The following is an 18211-nucleotide window of genomic DNA, read 5'->3' as shown; positions in this document are numbered from 1 at the left end:
CTCGGAACCGTCGTATCCTTAAATTAGAAAAGCTGTTTGCACGCTTTAATTAGGCTGAGAGTTTTAGTTCCGCGTATGGCCTGTCCAGTTATATTTTTCAAGTGAAAGCTCCTGTTGAGAGCATTTGAAAAAGCTCCCAGTCTAAGATAACTTGTTGGTTAGTAAAAAAACTACCGACAGTGCATTTGTAAAAGCTTTGCTTCACAATCAATGTGATTGATCAATTCTATCTCTTCAATGTACATATACCATATCGACATGGTACCTACGATGTTTCAGGTTACAAAACCGTGCGCATCATCTCAGCTCCACAATCGCATTCTGAAGATACCTGAATGACTTCTCGTAGCTGACAAAGCCCATGAACCAAAAATCGAAGCCGTCAACAGTAACTACATCAATGTACTTCTCGTCTGGATTGTATAGATTTCCCCGCACCGACGCACTCTTTATCCTCTTCGTGGGGATCAACACCTGCACAAGGAATGTCCGGTATCTTTAGACCATATTTTTCTATCTGATAAACTTCAGGTACACGTATGGAGAAATATTCTGCTTCAGTTACCTTGTAAGGCACCCTTGTCCTGCCTCCTTTGGGAGACAAGAGATTCAAAGGCCTATCGCTGTGGAAAGCGATCTTCTTAGTTGAGATGAAAAGCATTCCGGCTATCGGACCGGCTGTGGTCGAAAGATAGCACTGGAAGGCCTTCAGTAGCTTCTCATCTTCCTCGACTGCGAAGTATTCTCTGAAAACTTTATCGATGCCGCCGGCTTGGAGAACCTTCGCACCGAAGCTCAGTTTCCCTTTTATAGTTTCTGAAACTTTTGGTCCCAGAGACACTGCAAAGAAAAGAAAAAAAGATGAGTCGGTGGTGATTTTTTTTTTGTTATTTTATCAGCGTAACACAACTTTGTCCGTGAAAAAAAAGGACAATGGTTGGATCCTTACAGTGTTCTTTGAACCCTTGCATGTAGTTATCTGTTTTGTGGCTCAGTTTGTTCATCCAGCAAATGAAGGAACCCTTCTTATCTGTATCATCGAACGAAAGGGTATCAAGTCAGTATTGGCACAGAAAGTTTTCTTCTTCTTCTCTCTCTCTCTCTCTTTTTTTTTCTGGCAAAGGAAGAAGAACTGGCCGGGAAGCAGGTTGCCAGATTCTTACTTTTCTTATGAACCATGGCGGAACAGGAAGGTTTTCCTCGTCTTTCCTCATCGGCGTATGCAAATGAAGTCAATGGAACTCCAACGACATGCTTCTGGACGAAACTCTCCATTGCTTGGAATTGGAGAAGGTCTGTGTCTACAAATCTGCTTTGACGCCTGCTGCTACTGCTAGTGCTCGGAGTCTGAGCCCTATGGGGGGCATTTATAAGGTGAAGCCACCAAAAAGGCAGCTTTATTCCGGGGGACAAAATGTGGTGTGACCGAATCAGCACTTGATGCTGCATACTCATCGTGGCCTCATCAGGAACAAAAGCGAGGCCTGCTTTCTTGACGAAGGAATGGGCATGAGCAGCAGAACAGCTGGAGCTTTCAGCCCAGCCAATGAGGAGGTGCCAATGCTTTCCTTTCCTGCTACACTTTTCTATATGCTAATTCCTTAGCATCAAGGTGATGATGAGGCAGTTGATGACAAGTTTATAGTTGCTTTCGTAAACTGTAAGGTTCTGATGAGTGAAAAATATAGTGTGTTTGGTTTGAAAAATGAAGTGATCTATCTTTTTCTCACTCCTCACTTTTTTATTTGTTTTGTGGAATAGAATGGGTTGATCTATCACTACCTCATTTCTCATAAACTAATAATTAGTATATACATAAGGAGTGAGTTAATTCCACCAAAATTGATAGAATGAACTTATGATGCATCACCCCATGAAGCATAGAGTGACTCCACAAACCAAACACACCAATAGGTTTTTGCTAATAATATAATGAACTCTAAGTAGCCTATGACACGTACAGGACATGTCTCTGGCCTAGTTTGGATATTCTAGTATTGACCCCAATTCACATGTATTGAGATGCATCGAGGTGTAACTTAAAACTAATTTACACTCTACTCCACCTCAACACATGTGGATTAGAGTCAGTAGAGTATCCAAACAAAGTCTTCGGGGGAAAATAGGTTCATGGACACTTAGTTTGATAGTCTGCTACTTAGTGTGAAGCAGAAGAGTATCCTTTCTGATGTGTACTCATCGACACATATTTGTGTAATTGCATTCAGAAACACAAGGATACTCTGTGTTTCCAGTATACTGCTAATGTGGTTAATTAACCTTTTGAGTTCAGTATGGCCTTGTTGATCCATGATATGTGAATGTGAAGTTGACTATTTGGCATAAACAATGACATGCTTGCCTCAGCTCATCACCTCACGAGTATGTTTTCTTTAGATCTCAAAGCTGTTTGCAGTAATCTACTATTCCCCCATTAATACTACTAAACTGCTGACCAATGCCAAGCAAAAGAAATCTGTTCTGCTGAGCCTTTCGGCTCAAGATCCTCCTTTTTAGCTCTGGCGCGACATTAGTGCGTGCCTTTTCACTTGCACCTGTGGGACACTGAATTGTAAATCTTAAAGAAACATATACAATTATTTTCATGTAAAGGTTATAATACAAGGATTATATCTGACCTTTCCAAAGGTAAGTTGATTCAGGTCTCGATGTTGATGATCTAAGGCTCCGAACAAATGGTCCTTCGCAATTACTAACCACTGCTCCGTTGGTTATTACCCGTGCCACACAGATGAACTTTCTAAGAAGGTTTATTCCTGCAAGTGCCATCGAGAACACAAGAAAGAACAGGAAAGTCACAATCAACTGGATTGATTACGAAGGTGTTCAACAAACCGATGATCCATAATACTATTCTTGACAGATCAAATCTAATTTAAAACTTGAGCTCTAATACATTGGCAGCTATTCTATACTATATTAAAGTATCAATTTCAACGGTCGTCCCGCGTCAATATTTTTCAAAAAACCCTACATTTCTTTAGAATCAACCCACACTCCTATAATCTCTTCTCTAGTACTATAATAGAAGAGTTTATGTAAAAAATAAGGTAAAATTGTGTATAAGTGAGTATTTGAACCTTAGTTATTGGCTCCACATTCACATTCACCTAATCAACAGAAAACATATATTTTGTACTTTATTAAAATAAAATGTATCCTATATTATATATAAAAACCGTAGCAATACACAGACATATGACTAGTAAATATATAAGGATTAGAGGGGTGCAAGATCCCTGGACGTGTCCTCAATGGCCCATTCGACCAAAATATGGTGACACAACACCGAGCCAATTCTAGAGGCTAACTTGTTTCAACAATTCTGGTTAATTCAGAATATTTTTTAACATGAGACAAATTGTGTTGAAAAGCTTACCTTCTTATCTTTCTGTTTATATAAAGAACTTAAAAATGGAGTTTTATGTGTCCACGCATTTTCGTGCGGCCTGGTCCTATAATCTAAAGTATAGTTGAAGTCGAGTTGGGCTTGAAGTCCTCTTCAACGCTTCAGCATTTTTAATTCTTGGTTGGTCCACTCTAAGGTTCTTAATCAACAAAACATGTGCTTCATCAACCATAAGATAAGGAAAATAATTGGCTAAGAAAGAACACACCTAGAGATTCAATCGACGTGCTCATGCTCTTGTAACTGGATCTTGTAATGTATCCAAGAAAGTGATGTCCTCCTCATCCTCTTCCTTTTGAAGTGGAATCATTCTCGACTCAAACTCATATTCCTCATCTAAATATGGCTTCAAATCTAAAAAAAAGGTGAGACTAATCCCAAAATCTGGGGCAACTAAAGTTTATATGCATTATAATTGATCTTTTCAAGAATCTTTAAAGGTCTTGCAACATGTGGTATGAGTTTAGACTTTCTCAAACCAGCAAACCTATATTTTCTCTACTCCTTTAATGTATGAGTTTCATGTGTCATGTGTCATGCGTCACTCACGCGTAGATATGTTTTTGTCACTCACGTCTCGCCTAACAACCAGATAAGATAAGCATTACCTCCTGCATGCACAACCAACCATGCAACCAATATGAGTGCTTCCTTCTCCTCCTCGCTAATGCTGTCATATATTAACCCCAACTTTCCCTCTCTTTTAACGTCTCTGTCTCCCTCACTCAGATTCTTTCGCACCATCATAGAAGACATCGAGTAGGGCGTCCTGTTGGCCTCCGACTCGCTACCCGCCGCCATTGCACCCCACCCATGATGCCACCTTTGCCTTCTTTACCTTCTCCCATCAGTAAGCGCCTCAAATCGCTGCCACAACATTCTACTGCCATGTGTCTCTACAGACAGCGGGGCAAGAACAATCGAGGTAGAGAAGGAGAAGCGACTGAGGGAGAGGAGGAGGCGTCGCTGCCAGTGATGCATGGCTGAACATTTAAGGAAGAGGAGGAGGTGCTTTGGATCCTGAGTTTAGTTTTGTATTAGTTGTTGGCAAAGAATTTGTGAGATATTAAGATCGATGATAATATATGTATTTCTTGTTTTCATGCAATGATTTCAAGTCATGCGACCAGTCGCAATTAATCGACCTTGTCGTTCTATTATGCCCGATTAGGGGTAGTGACGTGACTAGGAGGTCTAGTCGTCTAGCCATCCGATTAATCGTCACATAATCACGACTAATCGGGCGACCAGGCACTATGGGCGACTAGGAGTGGGATCTCACAGCTAGGCTACAAGGTGCTAATGGGATGGCATCCAATGGCCCATTAGGGTTTCTACTGCTGCATATAGGTGTCGTCCGATCCTTTTTGCGCTCACCCACTTGTTTTGTCGTCGCCTCCCGCTGTCTCTGTGCTCACGACGTCGCCACCTCCTCCTTGGCCGTCAGCCATCCTTCCAGAGTCTAGAGCCTAACGTTCTCTGCACGACCTCGTTGGCCTCCGATGCTTATCTGCCTCAAGTTGTCCCTCCTATGCCCCTTCTCCTCTGTTGTCGGTTGCCCCTTCTCCTTTTCTATTGGCTACCCCTCCTCCTCTGTCACTGGCTAGCCATCTTCAGCAGGTTACAGTCAGCACAAGCCACAAAATGAGTTCCTCTGAGTCGTCCGACCATGGTGAGTGTGCCCACATCCCTAATCCTAGATCATCTTGTTCTCTTCTTCCGTTCTTTATGTATTCCTCCTTTATTGCCTATGTTGCTATGTTCTTCTGGTGGCTGTGGCTCTAGTGGTCTCAAATCTTGCCTCTGTTGCTCTATTCCTCCGGTTAGTCGCAACTCACAATAAAGCAATATGCTATTTAGTATATCCTGGTTGTTCTAATTTATATAATATATGTAGGTATATATATACACACACCTATAATAAGTATAACTACTAGTCTAAAAGATGTAAAACGGCTAGGGATCGACTAGGACCGACTAGTCGTCCTGGTCGGTTCTAGGGATCGGCCACGCGGCTTGAAATCATTGTTTTCGTGTAATCGTTGTGCGTTAATATTTTATTGAATGTTTATATGTCATCGCAATGCACCAGCATTGTATTAGTCTCAAATAAAACAACACTAAACTATCTGGTTCCAATTTTACTTCCTTCCTACCTTTACTACCAACAATTTTACTTCCATTCATCTTTTTTAATATTTAACTTAAATGATTCATGCACCTTTAAAATAAATTTAGATCATTTTGTAGTGTCTAAGTTCATAATTTCATGATACGATAAAAACAGAAAATCAATAGGAGCATGAGGATTAAAACCATACACAACTAATAAGAGGGACTCAACTTTGTTGTGGAGCCAATAGATCTATTATAAACAAATTCAATATGCGGTAAACACTCCATTTGTCCATCATTTCAGGGACGACAAGTAGTAGAAAACAACAATTTAGTCTCCAATATTATACCATAGAGTTCTCTAAAATTCACTCAAAAACTTAGCATCCCTATTAGAAATAATAGTTGTTCGGATTTGTTTTTGTCCGTCTTACGACCATCGTTTAGCCTTTGTACAATTCAGTTTTGGAGTTCACGGTTTTGATTTAGTGTCCCATATTGTTGTTGTTTCAGTTTTTGTCACTCCATCTACTGTCATCCATAAATTACACCTATTAATACGCTATCATCCATATATTCCAGCCATTGATCTTGTTTTTCAACATTTTGTACTTCAATGAGACTAATTCGGTGATCATTCTTAAAATAGCAATAACTTTCATATACGAACTCAAAATGAGGAACTTTTTTAAAAAAAAACACAAAAAAATTGCATGCATTTCTTCCCCACTTCGTCAGGTTCTTCATTTTCATATTTGCCAATTTCGTCCTGAAAGTTGGAGTAATCGAGGTCCCAAGTTTCTGTGCACAGATGTTGCCTCTCGATACCGACTAAACTGTCCAACCAAAAGATGTCATAAGTAATCGGTCGATCGATGTCGCTGGTCCAAACAGATCGGACCAAGGCCTAAGGTGGTCGGTATCAACCAGATCGATCAGTTGCCGGCCCCGCCAATCAACCAGCCAAACCAACCGGTGTTGAGACCGGTGTAGGGGCCGTTCGGATCACACGGAATGAAAGACCGGAATAGTTTCTATTTAGATTGTTTCTCTAATTTATATAAGTTTTGATCAACAGAAATAATTATGGGTGCATTCCTGCAGAAACGGGTCTGTAATCGGCAGTCCTGCCGATCAGCTGTGCCAAACCGATAAACGTTAGGACCAGCGCATTCAGTACCGAGCAGCCTTGGATTCAACCTTAGAACCTGTTTGGTTACATTTGGATTGGAGGGGATTGAGTAGGATTAAATCCTCTCATATTCAAATTTGACTATCAAGATGTTTAATCTCCTTCAGTCCACCTGTACCCGAACAAGCTCTTAGCTGTGACGCAACATTACGTATGCCTTTTCAGTTTTCACTTGCACATGTGAGACACAACATCTTGGATCTTAAACAAACATGTAAAAGGTATTTCCCTGTAAAGTTCATGGTTTAGGAACATGGTGGCCCAGGCAATGGGCTCGGACCTGTGCATGATGTGTAACGGGACGCGTCTGATGTGTCAACTAGTCGATTTCTGCAGATACATGGACTGAAGAATATATAATAATCATGCTTCGTTCCAGGTCTGCAAATACACGCGTCTGATGTGCTGACCTGACACACAACCCCGTCAGCGATCGAGGTGATATTGCTCGATAAAGCCACTGGTGGTTGTTGGTGATTAAAATGTGTATGGACTGGGAACAAGACGCTGTGTCTGCCTGCCCCTACGTCACTTTTGATCTGACGTGGTGACATGTGGCCACGTGGGCTGCGGCTAATAAGTCTTGACCATTGTAGATGAATGTTGGCTAACTAAGACCCTTTCGCATATTTGGCTAAGTCTTCACCTAGAAAGGTCTTTCAGTTGTTTACTTTACCTCATACCTTAGTTATACCACACTGCTGTGCTGATTAAAGTGATCAAAAGAGTAACACTGTTCTGAACCTAGCTTTCAGCTTAAGGCTTCTTCTCAGTTGTGGCTCCACGTTGTATGTGTGCCTTTTTTCACTTTTTTTACCTGTGGGCCACAGCCTGTGTTTTAGAATCGTTTAGGGTCTTAGAAAAACATTTTCTAATGTATTCAGTATGCAGTATGCAGTTTGTGGCAGTAACACTGTGATCAATTGTATCCGTATATAATGTATGTACATGTTCTCATACATATACCACATCAACATGGTATGCAGTATGTTACTACGTACAGAACTACGCTTATATCATCTGAACCTTGAAATTACACGCTGAAGGTATCTGAACGATTTGTCACAGCTCACGAAGTCCATAAACCAGAAATCAAACCCGTCAACAGTAACCACATCGATGTACTTCTCATCTGGTTTCACATCAATTGTATCGCCTGAACAATGCGGTGGAGCGGAATCAACACTTGTGTGCGCTGCACACTCACCATCGCCTCATCAGGCCGGATTGACCAAAGGAATGGTGGGCACGACCGCACAAGCACAACACACTTGTTTTGGACCTTTCAGCCTAGCTGCTAATGAGGAGGTCGATCGTAGAGCGACGCTTTGCTTTCCCATCGCGCTTTCTGTTGCTTATTACCATATAAACTCTCGACGACATGTGCTTAGATCCTGTCCTGTAGTGTAGGCTTTGCGTGCGTGGTCCTTTCAGTTTTCCTGTTGCAGGAAACGGGCTCATATGGAGAGCGGGGAAAGAAAGCAAGATGGAAGCGGGTGCATGCGTCTTGTGTCTCTCTCTCTCTCCCTTGCACTGCACGCATGATGGAGCCACGTGTTTTGTGCGGAGCGTTGCAAGGAATGCATGTCGATCGGCCTACAAAATGTGCATGCATGTTGGAGTCACGGGTCTGACGATTTTGGTTTGGTTTGGTGCTGCACTAATGGAACAGAAGGGTGGCGTAAACAGAAAAAGAAAAAAAAAAGAAAGATGCTTCCAACCGTGTGATAGCAATCACGTGTTCCTCTTGTAGTTTGTTCAGAGTCCAAGGAGCGGACCATATGCTATGCTATTGTGGCACTGGGAAGCAGATGCACAAAAGCTTTACTATCTTTATCTTATTTGTCTATATAAATAAGCTTCCTTTATTCCAATCTTAGAATCTTCGGTTGTCATGTTTGTGCTCATGTTAAAATTGGGAAGCTAGTGCCTAGAGCTAAAAAATGCACTTTTATTGGCTATGGTTCTGGTGTCAAAGGATATTGTTTATTGTGTGCTGACTCTAAGAAGGTGATTGTCAGTCGTGATGTTACTTTTGATGAAAGTACATTTTCTTCCTCTGGAGGTGTTTCTAATAGTGGTTCCTCATGCACATCTATGCCTAAAATTGATGAGAATTTTTAGGTAGATGTACCTGTCAATAGGGATGAAAACGGTTTCGGAATTTTTCGGTATTCCAGAAACCGATTTCGAAATTTTTCGATCGGATTCAACGGTAACGGTAGTTTTCGAAAACGAAATCAATTTTCGGAATTTTCTAGCGGAATCGGTATCGGAATCGGCGTGGTGTTTTACCGACCGTTTCCTTCGGTTACTGGTTTTTGTCGGAAATTACCGGATTTGTGTCTCGAAATTTTTCGGAATTATGTCTCGGAATTTTTCGGAATTGTGTCTTAGATTTTTCGAAATTTTCCAGCATGTGATTTTTCGCATCGCCTGTACGTCTATAGATAAGGATTACTTATTTTTGTATTTTTTTTGACGCCTTAAGATTTTTTGGGATAGATGGTGTTGGAAGGTAGTTGGGATTAATGATTTGGTCTCTCGAACGAATCCACCATTTTCTATGCACATGTTATGTATTAGTAATATATAATGATAGAGAGCCGACAGTCTGTCTTTTCCACACACTAGGTTTTAGTGTTTTCCTGTGAGGTTTTGAAAAAACTATTTATGTGAGGAAAAATTATTTCATAAGTAAGCATGCCATGTCAGCTAGATCGAGTGGATATTGTTAATTGTGAACTTTGAGTCTGTGAACTTGTGATCTTTATGAACTGTTATACTGTGAACTGGTTATATTGTGAATTTGTGATCTTTCTAAACTTTTTATATTATAAATTTGTGATCCTTGTGAACTTGTTATATCATGAATTGTGGACTTGTGGTCTTTGTGATCTTTTGTCAACTTTGTTGTATTGTGAAGTTTGATATGTTTACCGATCGTATTTTAGATTTCGACCGTTACCGGTGTATTTTCCGCACCAAACTTTCGTTTCTGATGTTTCCGAAATATCAATATCGTTTCCGTTTTTAGAGTTATCGTTTTCGATTTTGTTTCTGATAAAAAATATGAAAACGGTAATGGTTTTAGTGTTTACCGACCGTTTTCATCCCTACCTATCAATATTAATTATGCTACTCCTATTACACAGTTAGTTTCAACTTTTGTACCTCCTATTAGCAACAATCACTCTATTGCTCAAGATATACCTAGAAGGAATATTGTTTTGCCACATCGATATCGTGACACTGATAATATGGCTCATTATGCTACATTGGTGCTTAATAAACTAATGTTGCATTTGAACCTTCTTCTTATTCGAAAGCTATCTCATGTGACAATGCATCCAAGTGGTTAATTGCTATGAAAGATGAATTTGAGAGCCTTTAGAAGAATTCTACATGGAAATTGGTTGAGCTTCCTACTGGTAAAAAATCTTTAAAGTGCAAGTGGATTTATAAGAAGAAAGGTATATCTAAAGTTGAACCTACAGGATTTAAAGCTCGTTTAGTTGTGAAAGGTTTTGAACAAAGGGAAGGTATTGATTTCAATGAGGTGTTCTCTCCTGTTGTTCATCACACTTCTATTCAAGTTATGCTTGCTTTTGTTGCTTTATTTGATTTAGAGTTAGAGCAACTTGATGTTAAAAGTGCATTTTTTCATGGAGATTTAGATGAGGAGGTTTATATGACACAACACCGGGGGGTTTATGCTCCTGGTCAAGAGCATTTAGTTTATCATTTGTAGAAATCTCTTTATGGTTTGAAACAAGCTCCTAGGCAGTGGTATAATAGGTTTGACTTATTTATGCTTGCACATGGTTATTCTCAAAGTAGTTCTCTAATGGATCTTTTGTGTATCTACTGCTTTATGTTGATTGCTTCTCACGACAAGTCACTGATTGTTGAATTGAAAGCTCAACTTAGTCATGAATTTGATATAAAAGATCTTGGATCAGCAAAAAAGATTCTTGGGATGGAAATTCAGCATGATCGTCGTGCTGATACTCTTTTTCTATCTCAGAAAAGTTATATTGAGAAAATTCTTGAAAAATACAATCCCAGTAATTGCAAATCTGTTGCTACACCATTTACTTCACATTTTAAATTGTCGTCGAGGCAATGTCCTGTTACTGAAGATGAGAAAGAGTACATGTCTCACATACCATATTCTAATGCTGTTGGGAATCTCATGTATGTTATGATCTGTACAAGACCCGATTTGGCTCATGTTGTTAGTGTGGTTAGCAGATTTATGCATAATCTTGGTAAAGAACATTGGAATGCAGTAAAGTGGATTCTTCACTACTTAAAAGGCACTTCTCATTTTGGATTATTGTTTGACAAGAATTCAGTGAAGGAAATTGTTGTTTTGGGATTTGTTGATTCTGACTCTGCCGGTGATCTTGACAAGAGACACACCATATCTGGCTATGTATTTTCATTATGCGGTTCTGTAGTGAGTTGGAGGGCTTCACTTGAGTCTGTTATTGCTCTTTCCACTACTAAAGCAAAATATGTCTCAACTACTGAAGGGGTTAAAGAAGCTATTTGGATGTGAGGTCATATTTCTGAACTTGGTGTTCCTCACGATATCATTAAGGTTTATTGTGATAGTCATAGTGCTATTTGTCTAACCAAGAATGACATGTATCAATTCAAGACCAAGCATATTGATATCAAGTACCACTTAATTCGTGATATTGTTGATGAAGGCAAGATTATAGTGGACAAGATACATACAGATGAAAATCCTGCAGACATGCTTACAAAGCCATTATCCAATACCAAGTTCAAGCATTGTCTTGACTTGGTAGGTGTTCGTGGAGCTTAGCACCCAAGTGGTGTTTGGGGAAACAAATTTATAGATTTAGCGTCAAGGAGAGATTTGTTGAATAAGAGGATATGACTCTATATATATCTCTATCTCCTTTGCCTATATAAATAGGCCCCCTTGTATCCTGTACACCACACCACATAATAGATCCATTTTACTATGGTTTTTGTCCTCCACATTGGGGGAGTTTTTCCACGTTAAACTATGTGTCTCTTTTTCCCATCTACGATCCTAACATTCTGTATCTTCGGTTCTCCTAAATTCACTGGTTATACCCCCTTTTTATTTCTTTGTAGCCTTGTTCGTCCATGATATTAGAAGTTGACTGTCTAGCGTTTTGGCTGCATAGAATTTCATTTTAGACCAAAGGCTCTTGGTTGATTTTTCTAAAAGCAAATTGTTGGCCCTTCTTTGGGCCAATCACCTAGTGCATTGTGGTCTCGCTCACGAGGAGCAAGGACCTGAGGTACTCTATGTGTGAGCGTGGACAGTCCGCGACTTCTGTAGAGGGTGCCGCTCTTCTCTGCAAGGCGGCTAACCATCCGTCCGGGACGTCCGGACCATTTGCTCGTAAGCAGCGACTGCGATGATCTCATGTAGAACTTGGATTCGCCCCTGCAGAGACCCTATCAGGGAGGAAAGATCCCAGGGTTGTATTGTGGTCGGCAGGCCATCCAAGACGCCTATAGATGATGTTTAGCCGAAGAGAGGTGAAGATCGGGGAAGAAGAAGAGTAATCTAGGCTAAGTTACTGCTACTCCTAGGACAAGAATGTAAAACTAATGATAATAGATTGATTTGGTTGATTGGGTGATGCCTCAATCGGTCGTACCCCTTCACATTTATAGGGGGAGGTCTGGACCCGTTTCTAGACGTGTCCTAATAGATTCTCGTGTGATTAGTTGAATAAGCACCCACGAGATAAGGACTCTCTCTTGAGTTAATCTAATTGCGGATCGTCCAGGCTACACCCACAAACCGTCCAGGCCACATAGCTAGACCATTTGGCCATGCCTAGGTGCCAAATATGGTGTTGTGAACACAAGGTTGACTTGTCTCTTATGCTTCGAGTTTGTGATGAGTAATTATCAACAAGGGTAGCACTTTGGTGTGAGTCATTGGACTAACTATGACTATGTGTTTGTTGTTGTACATGTCTCTCGACTTGTGGTGTGTAGGTGTACAGTTAGGAGATAGTGGTCGACAGTGAAGGTGAAGGTCATGCAGGTCCGTGCCGATGGACTGAGAGCGATGAAGGACGAGCGCTAAGTCTGGACCGAGGGACTGGAGAAGCTGGGTAATGAGCCATGGTACATGACACCTGGGGACACTGATGGGTGCGAGGACATGGAGAAGCACATGTCGTCGACGCGGTCATGAACTGGCAGGACACATGACTAGGGTGTAGGGGACACGATTGGAGTATGCTACCCATGGTGGTTTTGGTGGTTGAGCCTCAAAACCACCCAACTCTATAGTTTGTTGGTTTCGCTGGGTTGGCCTCAAAATCTAGCGGTGCGGTTCTGGCGGGATTCGTTGGCGGTACGTGATGTCATCACGAAGGGTGCATCGAGGCGAATCAACTTTGTGAAGAGTGCATGCCCGTCAGACTAATATTTAGGAGTTGGTCCATTTTGCCCCTGGCTAAGTAGATAAGCTCTATGTATCTAGGAGTAATTCAAACAAGTAGAATAACCCCGTATAAATAGGAGGGAGGGCTAGTTGTTTCAGTAATCTTTGTGCTTTTATTCCTTAGACTTTATCACTTAGTTGATCTCTTAGAGTGTTCCATTCTCTAGTTTTGTGAAAGTTCTAGCTCGGGGATCCCTAGGTGTTTTGAACTTCGGCATATGTGTGCTTGAGATTTTGAGGAAGTGTGGCCATAACCAGTGGCGGAGGAGCCATTATGGCTTAGTGTGGCATCCTCCATACCTAAACTTTTATATCTTCCATTATAATCACTAATGAAGATGTGGTGCAATGGATAGGCTGTTGTGTTCTAATTCGTAGGTTGTGGGTTTGGTTCTTATTTCTAGTCTTTTTCCTTTTTTCCAGTTATACCTAATTTTTCTTTTGGCCTATGCTACTGGTCGTAACCACACGGAGCCAGCGTGCATTTGCCTTATGCATTAAATCAAATTTTGAGTTTTGCAATTGATGTGTTTTTCATCTCCACTCCTCCCTTTCTCTTTGGATTTTGAGAAAAACCTTGTTCTTGATGATTGTGTGAGGTATTTGGGGATACTTGCTGTTGGAGGACTACCCTAGGATCATTTTCAGTCTCTAGTTTGAGCAGATTATGGGTGTGTGCTGTCTTCTAGCAGTTTGATTTGAAATTGCAAAACCTCAACAAAACCCCATTTGAAATTGAGTTTTTGAATCTGTTTTGATTGCACAGATCTTTTCTTGCTCAAACTTCATGAATCATCTCTTCATTTGTTCTTGTTGTCTACAAAATTTAGGGTCATTCATTTTAGGCAGCGCGACACTCCTGCTCTAACACGCAATATTCTATGTGGCATTGTCTCTTTGTTCTGAATAGCTGTTCTGCAAACAGTTTCCTACAGTTTTCTAGAGAGGTTCTCTGTAAACAATTTGGTGTAGTCAATCGACACTAGATTGAACTATATTGTGTTGAACAATTTTTGGTGTCCCTTGGGGTTGGATTGAATTTGGGACCAAGCCATGTGTTTTCTATTGTGGAGAAATTTTTGTGGCTCCCTTTCACCCCCTTTAGTTGCCTCACCGGTTCTTCAGGTATTCAACACATGCCCCTGACTTTTGGGGAAGCTAAGAGAACCAAAAGCACCTGGTACAAGCTGTAAACAACTAAATGTGAAGCCATCAGTTTTCAAAGCATCTTTCCATACACTAGGATAATATTGCTTCAGGAAACGACCATTTAATGGCTTGGGAAGCTCATCATCTTGCAACATTTGTACATATATGCATTACCATAGATCACTTGTGTAACTTTGTATGGCCCTTCCCAGCATGAGTACCACTTGTTAAACTTTTGGTCCTGGCTTCTTAATGCCAAGACTGTCTTCCAGACTAGATTTCCAACCTGGAACGACTTAGCCTTTACTTTCTTGTTGTAGGCTTTAGCAACTATGATCTTGCCTTTCTCAATTCCCTTAGATCCATCAATCTCTTGTCGGTCACTTCATCAATATTGTTCATCATAAGATCATAGTAGTCACCAACAACTAGATCATTTTGCCTAGCAAACCCGATAACATTCAGGCTTATCTCCATAGGCAAAACAACTTATTGTCCATACACAAGCTCAAAAGGAGAGACTTTAGTAGCACGATGCTTAGATATTCTATGAGCCCATAAAGCTTAAGACAAAATCGTGTGCCAATGCCTAAGATGATCAAATATGTTCTTCTTGATAAGGCTAATTAACATCTTATTACATGACTCGTCCTGACCATTGGCCTAAGCATGATATAAAGATGAATTGAGCAATTTGATCTTATATAATTCAAAAAACTCATGTACCACTTTTGGCATAAAAGAAGTCCCATGATCTGCATTCAAAGTTTGGAGAACACCGAATCTATAAATAACATGCTCAGTCACAAACTCAATTACCTCCCTATGTGTCATATTTTTGAAAGCAACGACTTTGGTCCATTTGGTAAAATAATATGTGGCGACTAACATAAATCGATGCCCTTTGATGATGTCGGGTGAATTTCTCCTACAAAGTCCAAACCCCATCCCTAAAAGTCTAAGGTTTGATAATAGGATGTAGTTCGGCGACAGGAACCAAATGTAGATCACCAAACTTTTGACACACTTGATAACCTTTTGTAGTACTTAGAACAATTGGTTATCATATCTAGCCAATAAAATCTAGATCTTCTCAAAAGCCACTTCACTTTGGAGCCGGTTGATGAGTACCACAAATGCATGTACTTTGGCCATAACCATTGTAGCATCATCGGGGCCCAACATTTAAGCATAACATCATTAGGAATTCGACAATAAAGTTTATCGTCAATGAGAACATACTTAAAAAAGCTATCCGACGAATATTCCTATCTGTCCTAATATTTGGATCATAAAGGTATAGAACCAAAAGTGTTCTCCAATCAACTGCATCGGTGACTTTATTAGCCAAGTCAACCAGGGCGATGTTTCTATTAGCGTTGGATGGTCCGGTGACCTTACTTGAAGCTCCCTATGGCAGGTTATTAGCTCTAAAATTCTCAGCTCTCTCTCTCTCTCTCTCTCTCTCTATATATATATATATATATATATATATATATATATATATATATATATATATATATATATATATATATCGAATGTCAAATTCATCAAAAGAGCGTATTATGTCCCAATATCTTTCGAGATAATCATTCAAAACACCATCTAAGCATTAATATCTACGAACACATGGTTGATTTGTCCCTTGTGGTTTAGGTTGATGATGAATGGTTGTCAACGAGTAGCGTTTGGAGTTGAGTCGTGGACTAATCGAGGAGTGACTATATGTGTGTGCATCCATGTGTCGGCTTGTGGTGTGTAGGTGTGGAGCACATGGACGATGGTCAATGGCAAAGGTGAAGGTCATGCAGGTTCCTGCCGATGGACCGAGAGAGGTGAAGGACGAGTGCAGGGACTTAAACCATGGGACCACAGTCGTCAGGTGACTAAATGTGGTGGCTGACACCTGGGACATGCATTTGCATGAGGACGTGGTAGAGCAGGCCATGTTGTCGGCGTGGTCGATGACTGGCAGGACACGTGTCTAGGATGTGGGGGTGCGCACGTGGTGCGATACTCAAGGTGGTTGGGTGGTTGAACCTCAAAAGACCAACTAGCGCTACAGACGATGGGTTTTTGATTGGGTTTGGCTCAAAACTCGGTGGTGGTGGTACCACCGGGAATCGGAGGTGGCATGTGGCGTCATTGCGAAGGGTGTGTCAAGGCGAAACAACTTCATGTGGAGCGCATGGTCGTCAGATCAAAATTCCAGGAATTGGTCCATTTCGCCCAGACTAAGTGGATAGACTCTATGTATCTAGGGGTAGTTTAAAAGTATTAATAACCCTATATAAATAGAAGGGTGGGTTGATTGTTTCAGTCATCTCTTTGGCTATTTGTTCTTGCCTTCCATTTAGAAACTCTAGTTTCCATCCCCTAGTGTAGCCGAGATCCACAGATATTTTAAACTCGCATCTATGTTTGTAATCTTCACTGCTATATTTGAAGGAAGGGTGTCTAGATCCATCCACATGACCAATTTGACTTATTTGCTCAGTTTTGTCTACACTGAAATTTTTGAGTCTTTTTTGTTCTCACATTCTTCCCTTCCTTCTCTTTGTGGATTTGTGAAGAACCTTCGAGTTCTTGTGTTGCGGGTGCTTTTGGGGATATATTGATGGTGAGATAGACTCTTTGGATCATTGCATACGCCTTGTTGGTGTAGTTTTTGGTCATGATATGTTGGTGTTTGGAGCCCGACCGCGCACCCGGGGTTACCCCTCACGGTGCTTTTGGGTAGGACGGTGTTGTTGACTGTAACTCAATGGTTCGTGCGAGATGCACGAGGGATGACAGATGATTTTCTACAGGTTCGGGCCGCTTTGAGATGCGTAACACCCTACTTCCTAGCGTGGATCTTTATGTGGTAGGTTACAAGGGAAGTCTCCGGTATGGAGAAAATCTAGTGGCTAAGTAGATGGTCGATCATTCTGATGGGGTACCCCCTAGGCCTTATATACTTGACTGTGGGGCATTACATGCGTGTATGATGACGGTGTGTACCTAAGTAATAGTGAACTGACTGAACTTATCTTCCTATAATCTTGCCGACTTATCCTTATTTTGTTCCGACGTCCGAGGGCACTGCGCGGGAGAATCGGACGAGCAATTCTCCCCTGGCCCACGAAGGGACGACCTTGCGAGACAATAGGCCCAAAGCCTTTCGCGAGGCCTTCTTGCCTTCTAGTGGACCCGGGGGATATCCGTCCCCCACAAGCCCCCAATCTTTGAGTTGATTTTGAAATAATCAGCCCAAAGATTCTAGGTCCAGCTTGCGATTCTGTGGCTTGATTTCCATTTTGGTGATGGACGCTTCCAAAGGTGCGCCTGTTGAACATTGCTTCTGAACTCTGAGTGACTCAGTAAAAAAACAGCCTTCAAAGGTCCTCCTTCGGTGCTTTGGAGATCATCGTCTTGTCATCAGATTGTGTTTTGGAAGTCAACATTTGGGACTTTTGAGTAGGTCTTTGAAAACTAACCATTCAAAGGTCTTCATTTCGTGCCTTAGAAATCGGTGCTCTGTTATCAGCCTATGCTTTAGAAATCTGCATTCTGTCTTCTAGAGTTAAGAATCTATTGGGCGCACCGGAGGTGCACCCAATGGGTGTAGCCCCCGAGCTTTGAGTGGATTTTTGAAAATAATCCACTCAAAGATCTTCATGTTATGCTTTAGAAATCAGCATTTTACCTTCATCTCATGCTTTAGAAATCAGCATTTTACCTTTTTCATGCTCTTGCGAATTCAAACAATGTTGTCTGCCCATGCCTTGTTAGGTTTGAAATTTATTTGATCGGTGACATATTGGACGTCTGGTAGATGGCTCTTGGTTGGTCTTCACCCCACTCTGTGCTT

The 18211-nt window shown here is 41.1% G+C and overlaps 1 protein-coding gene across 1 annotated transcript; it reads right to left on the bottom strand.

The window, feature by feature from the left end:
* Positions 1-142: 142 nt before the first annotated feature.
* LOC103643434 (GEM-like protein 7) lies at positions 143-1350 on the bottom strand. Its single transcript, XM_008666609.2, has 4 exons — positions 1164-1350; positions 950-1030; positions 566-840; positions 143-474 (listed from the first exon to the last, which is right to left on the bottom strand). The coding sequence occupies exons 1-4, from the start codon at positions 1273-1275 to the stop codon at positions 298-300; spliced, it is 645 nt and encodes a 214-aa protein (XP_008664831.2). The 5' UTR covers positions 1276-1350; the 3' UTR covers positions 143-297.
* Positions 1351-18211: the final 16861 nt, after the last annotated feature.

The sequence above is a fragment of the Zea mays genome, chromosome 1 (genome assembly GCF_902167145.1).
Source record: "Zea mays cultivar B73 chromosome 1, Zm-B73-REFERENCE-NAM-5.0, whole genome shotgun sequence".
Taxonomy (NCBI): Eukaryota; Viridiplantae; Streptophyta; class Magnoliopsida; order Poales; family Poaceae; genus Zea; species Zea mays.
This window is presented reverse-complemented; position numbering and strand designations above follow the sequence as displayed.

What these genes read in the sequence shown, in the direction of transcription:
- LOC103643434 (XM_008666609.2), bottom strand. Translation starts at nt 1,275, where the DNA reads ATGGAGAGTTTCGTCCAGAAGCATGTCGTTGGAGTTCCATTGACTTCA. An exon ending in GCAAGGGTTCAAAGAACACT is followed by an intron (nt 841 to 949) that starts GTAAGGATCCAA and finishes TTTTCTTTGCAG; the next exon opens with TGTCTCTGGGACCAAAAGTT. An exon ending in GGACAAGGGTGCCTTACAAG is followed by an intron (nt 475 to 565) that starts GTAACTGAAGCA and finishes TTCCTTGTGCAG; the next exon opens with GTGTTGATCCCCACGAAGAG.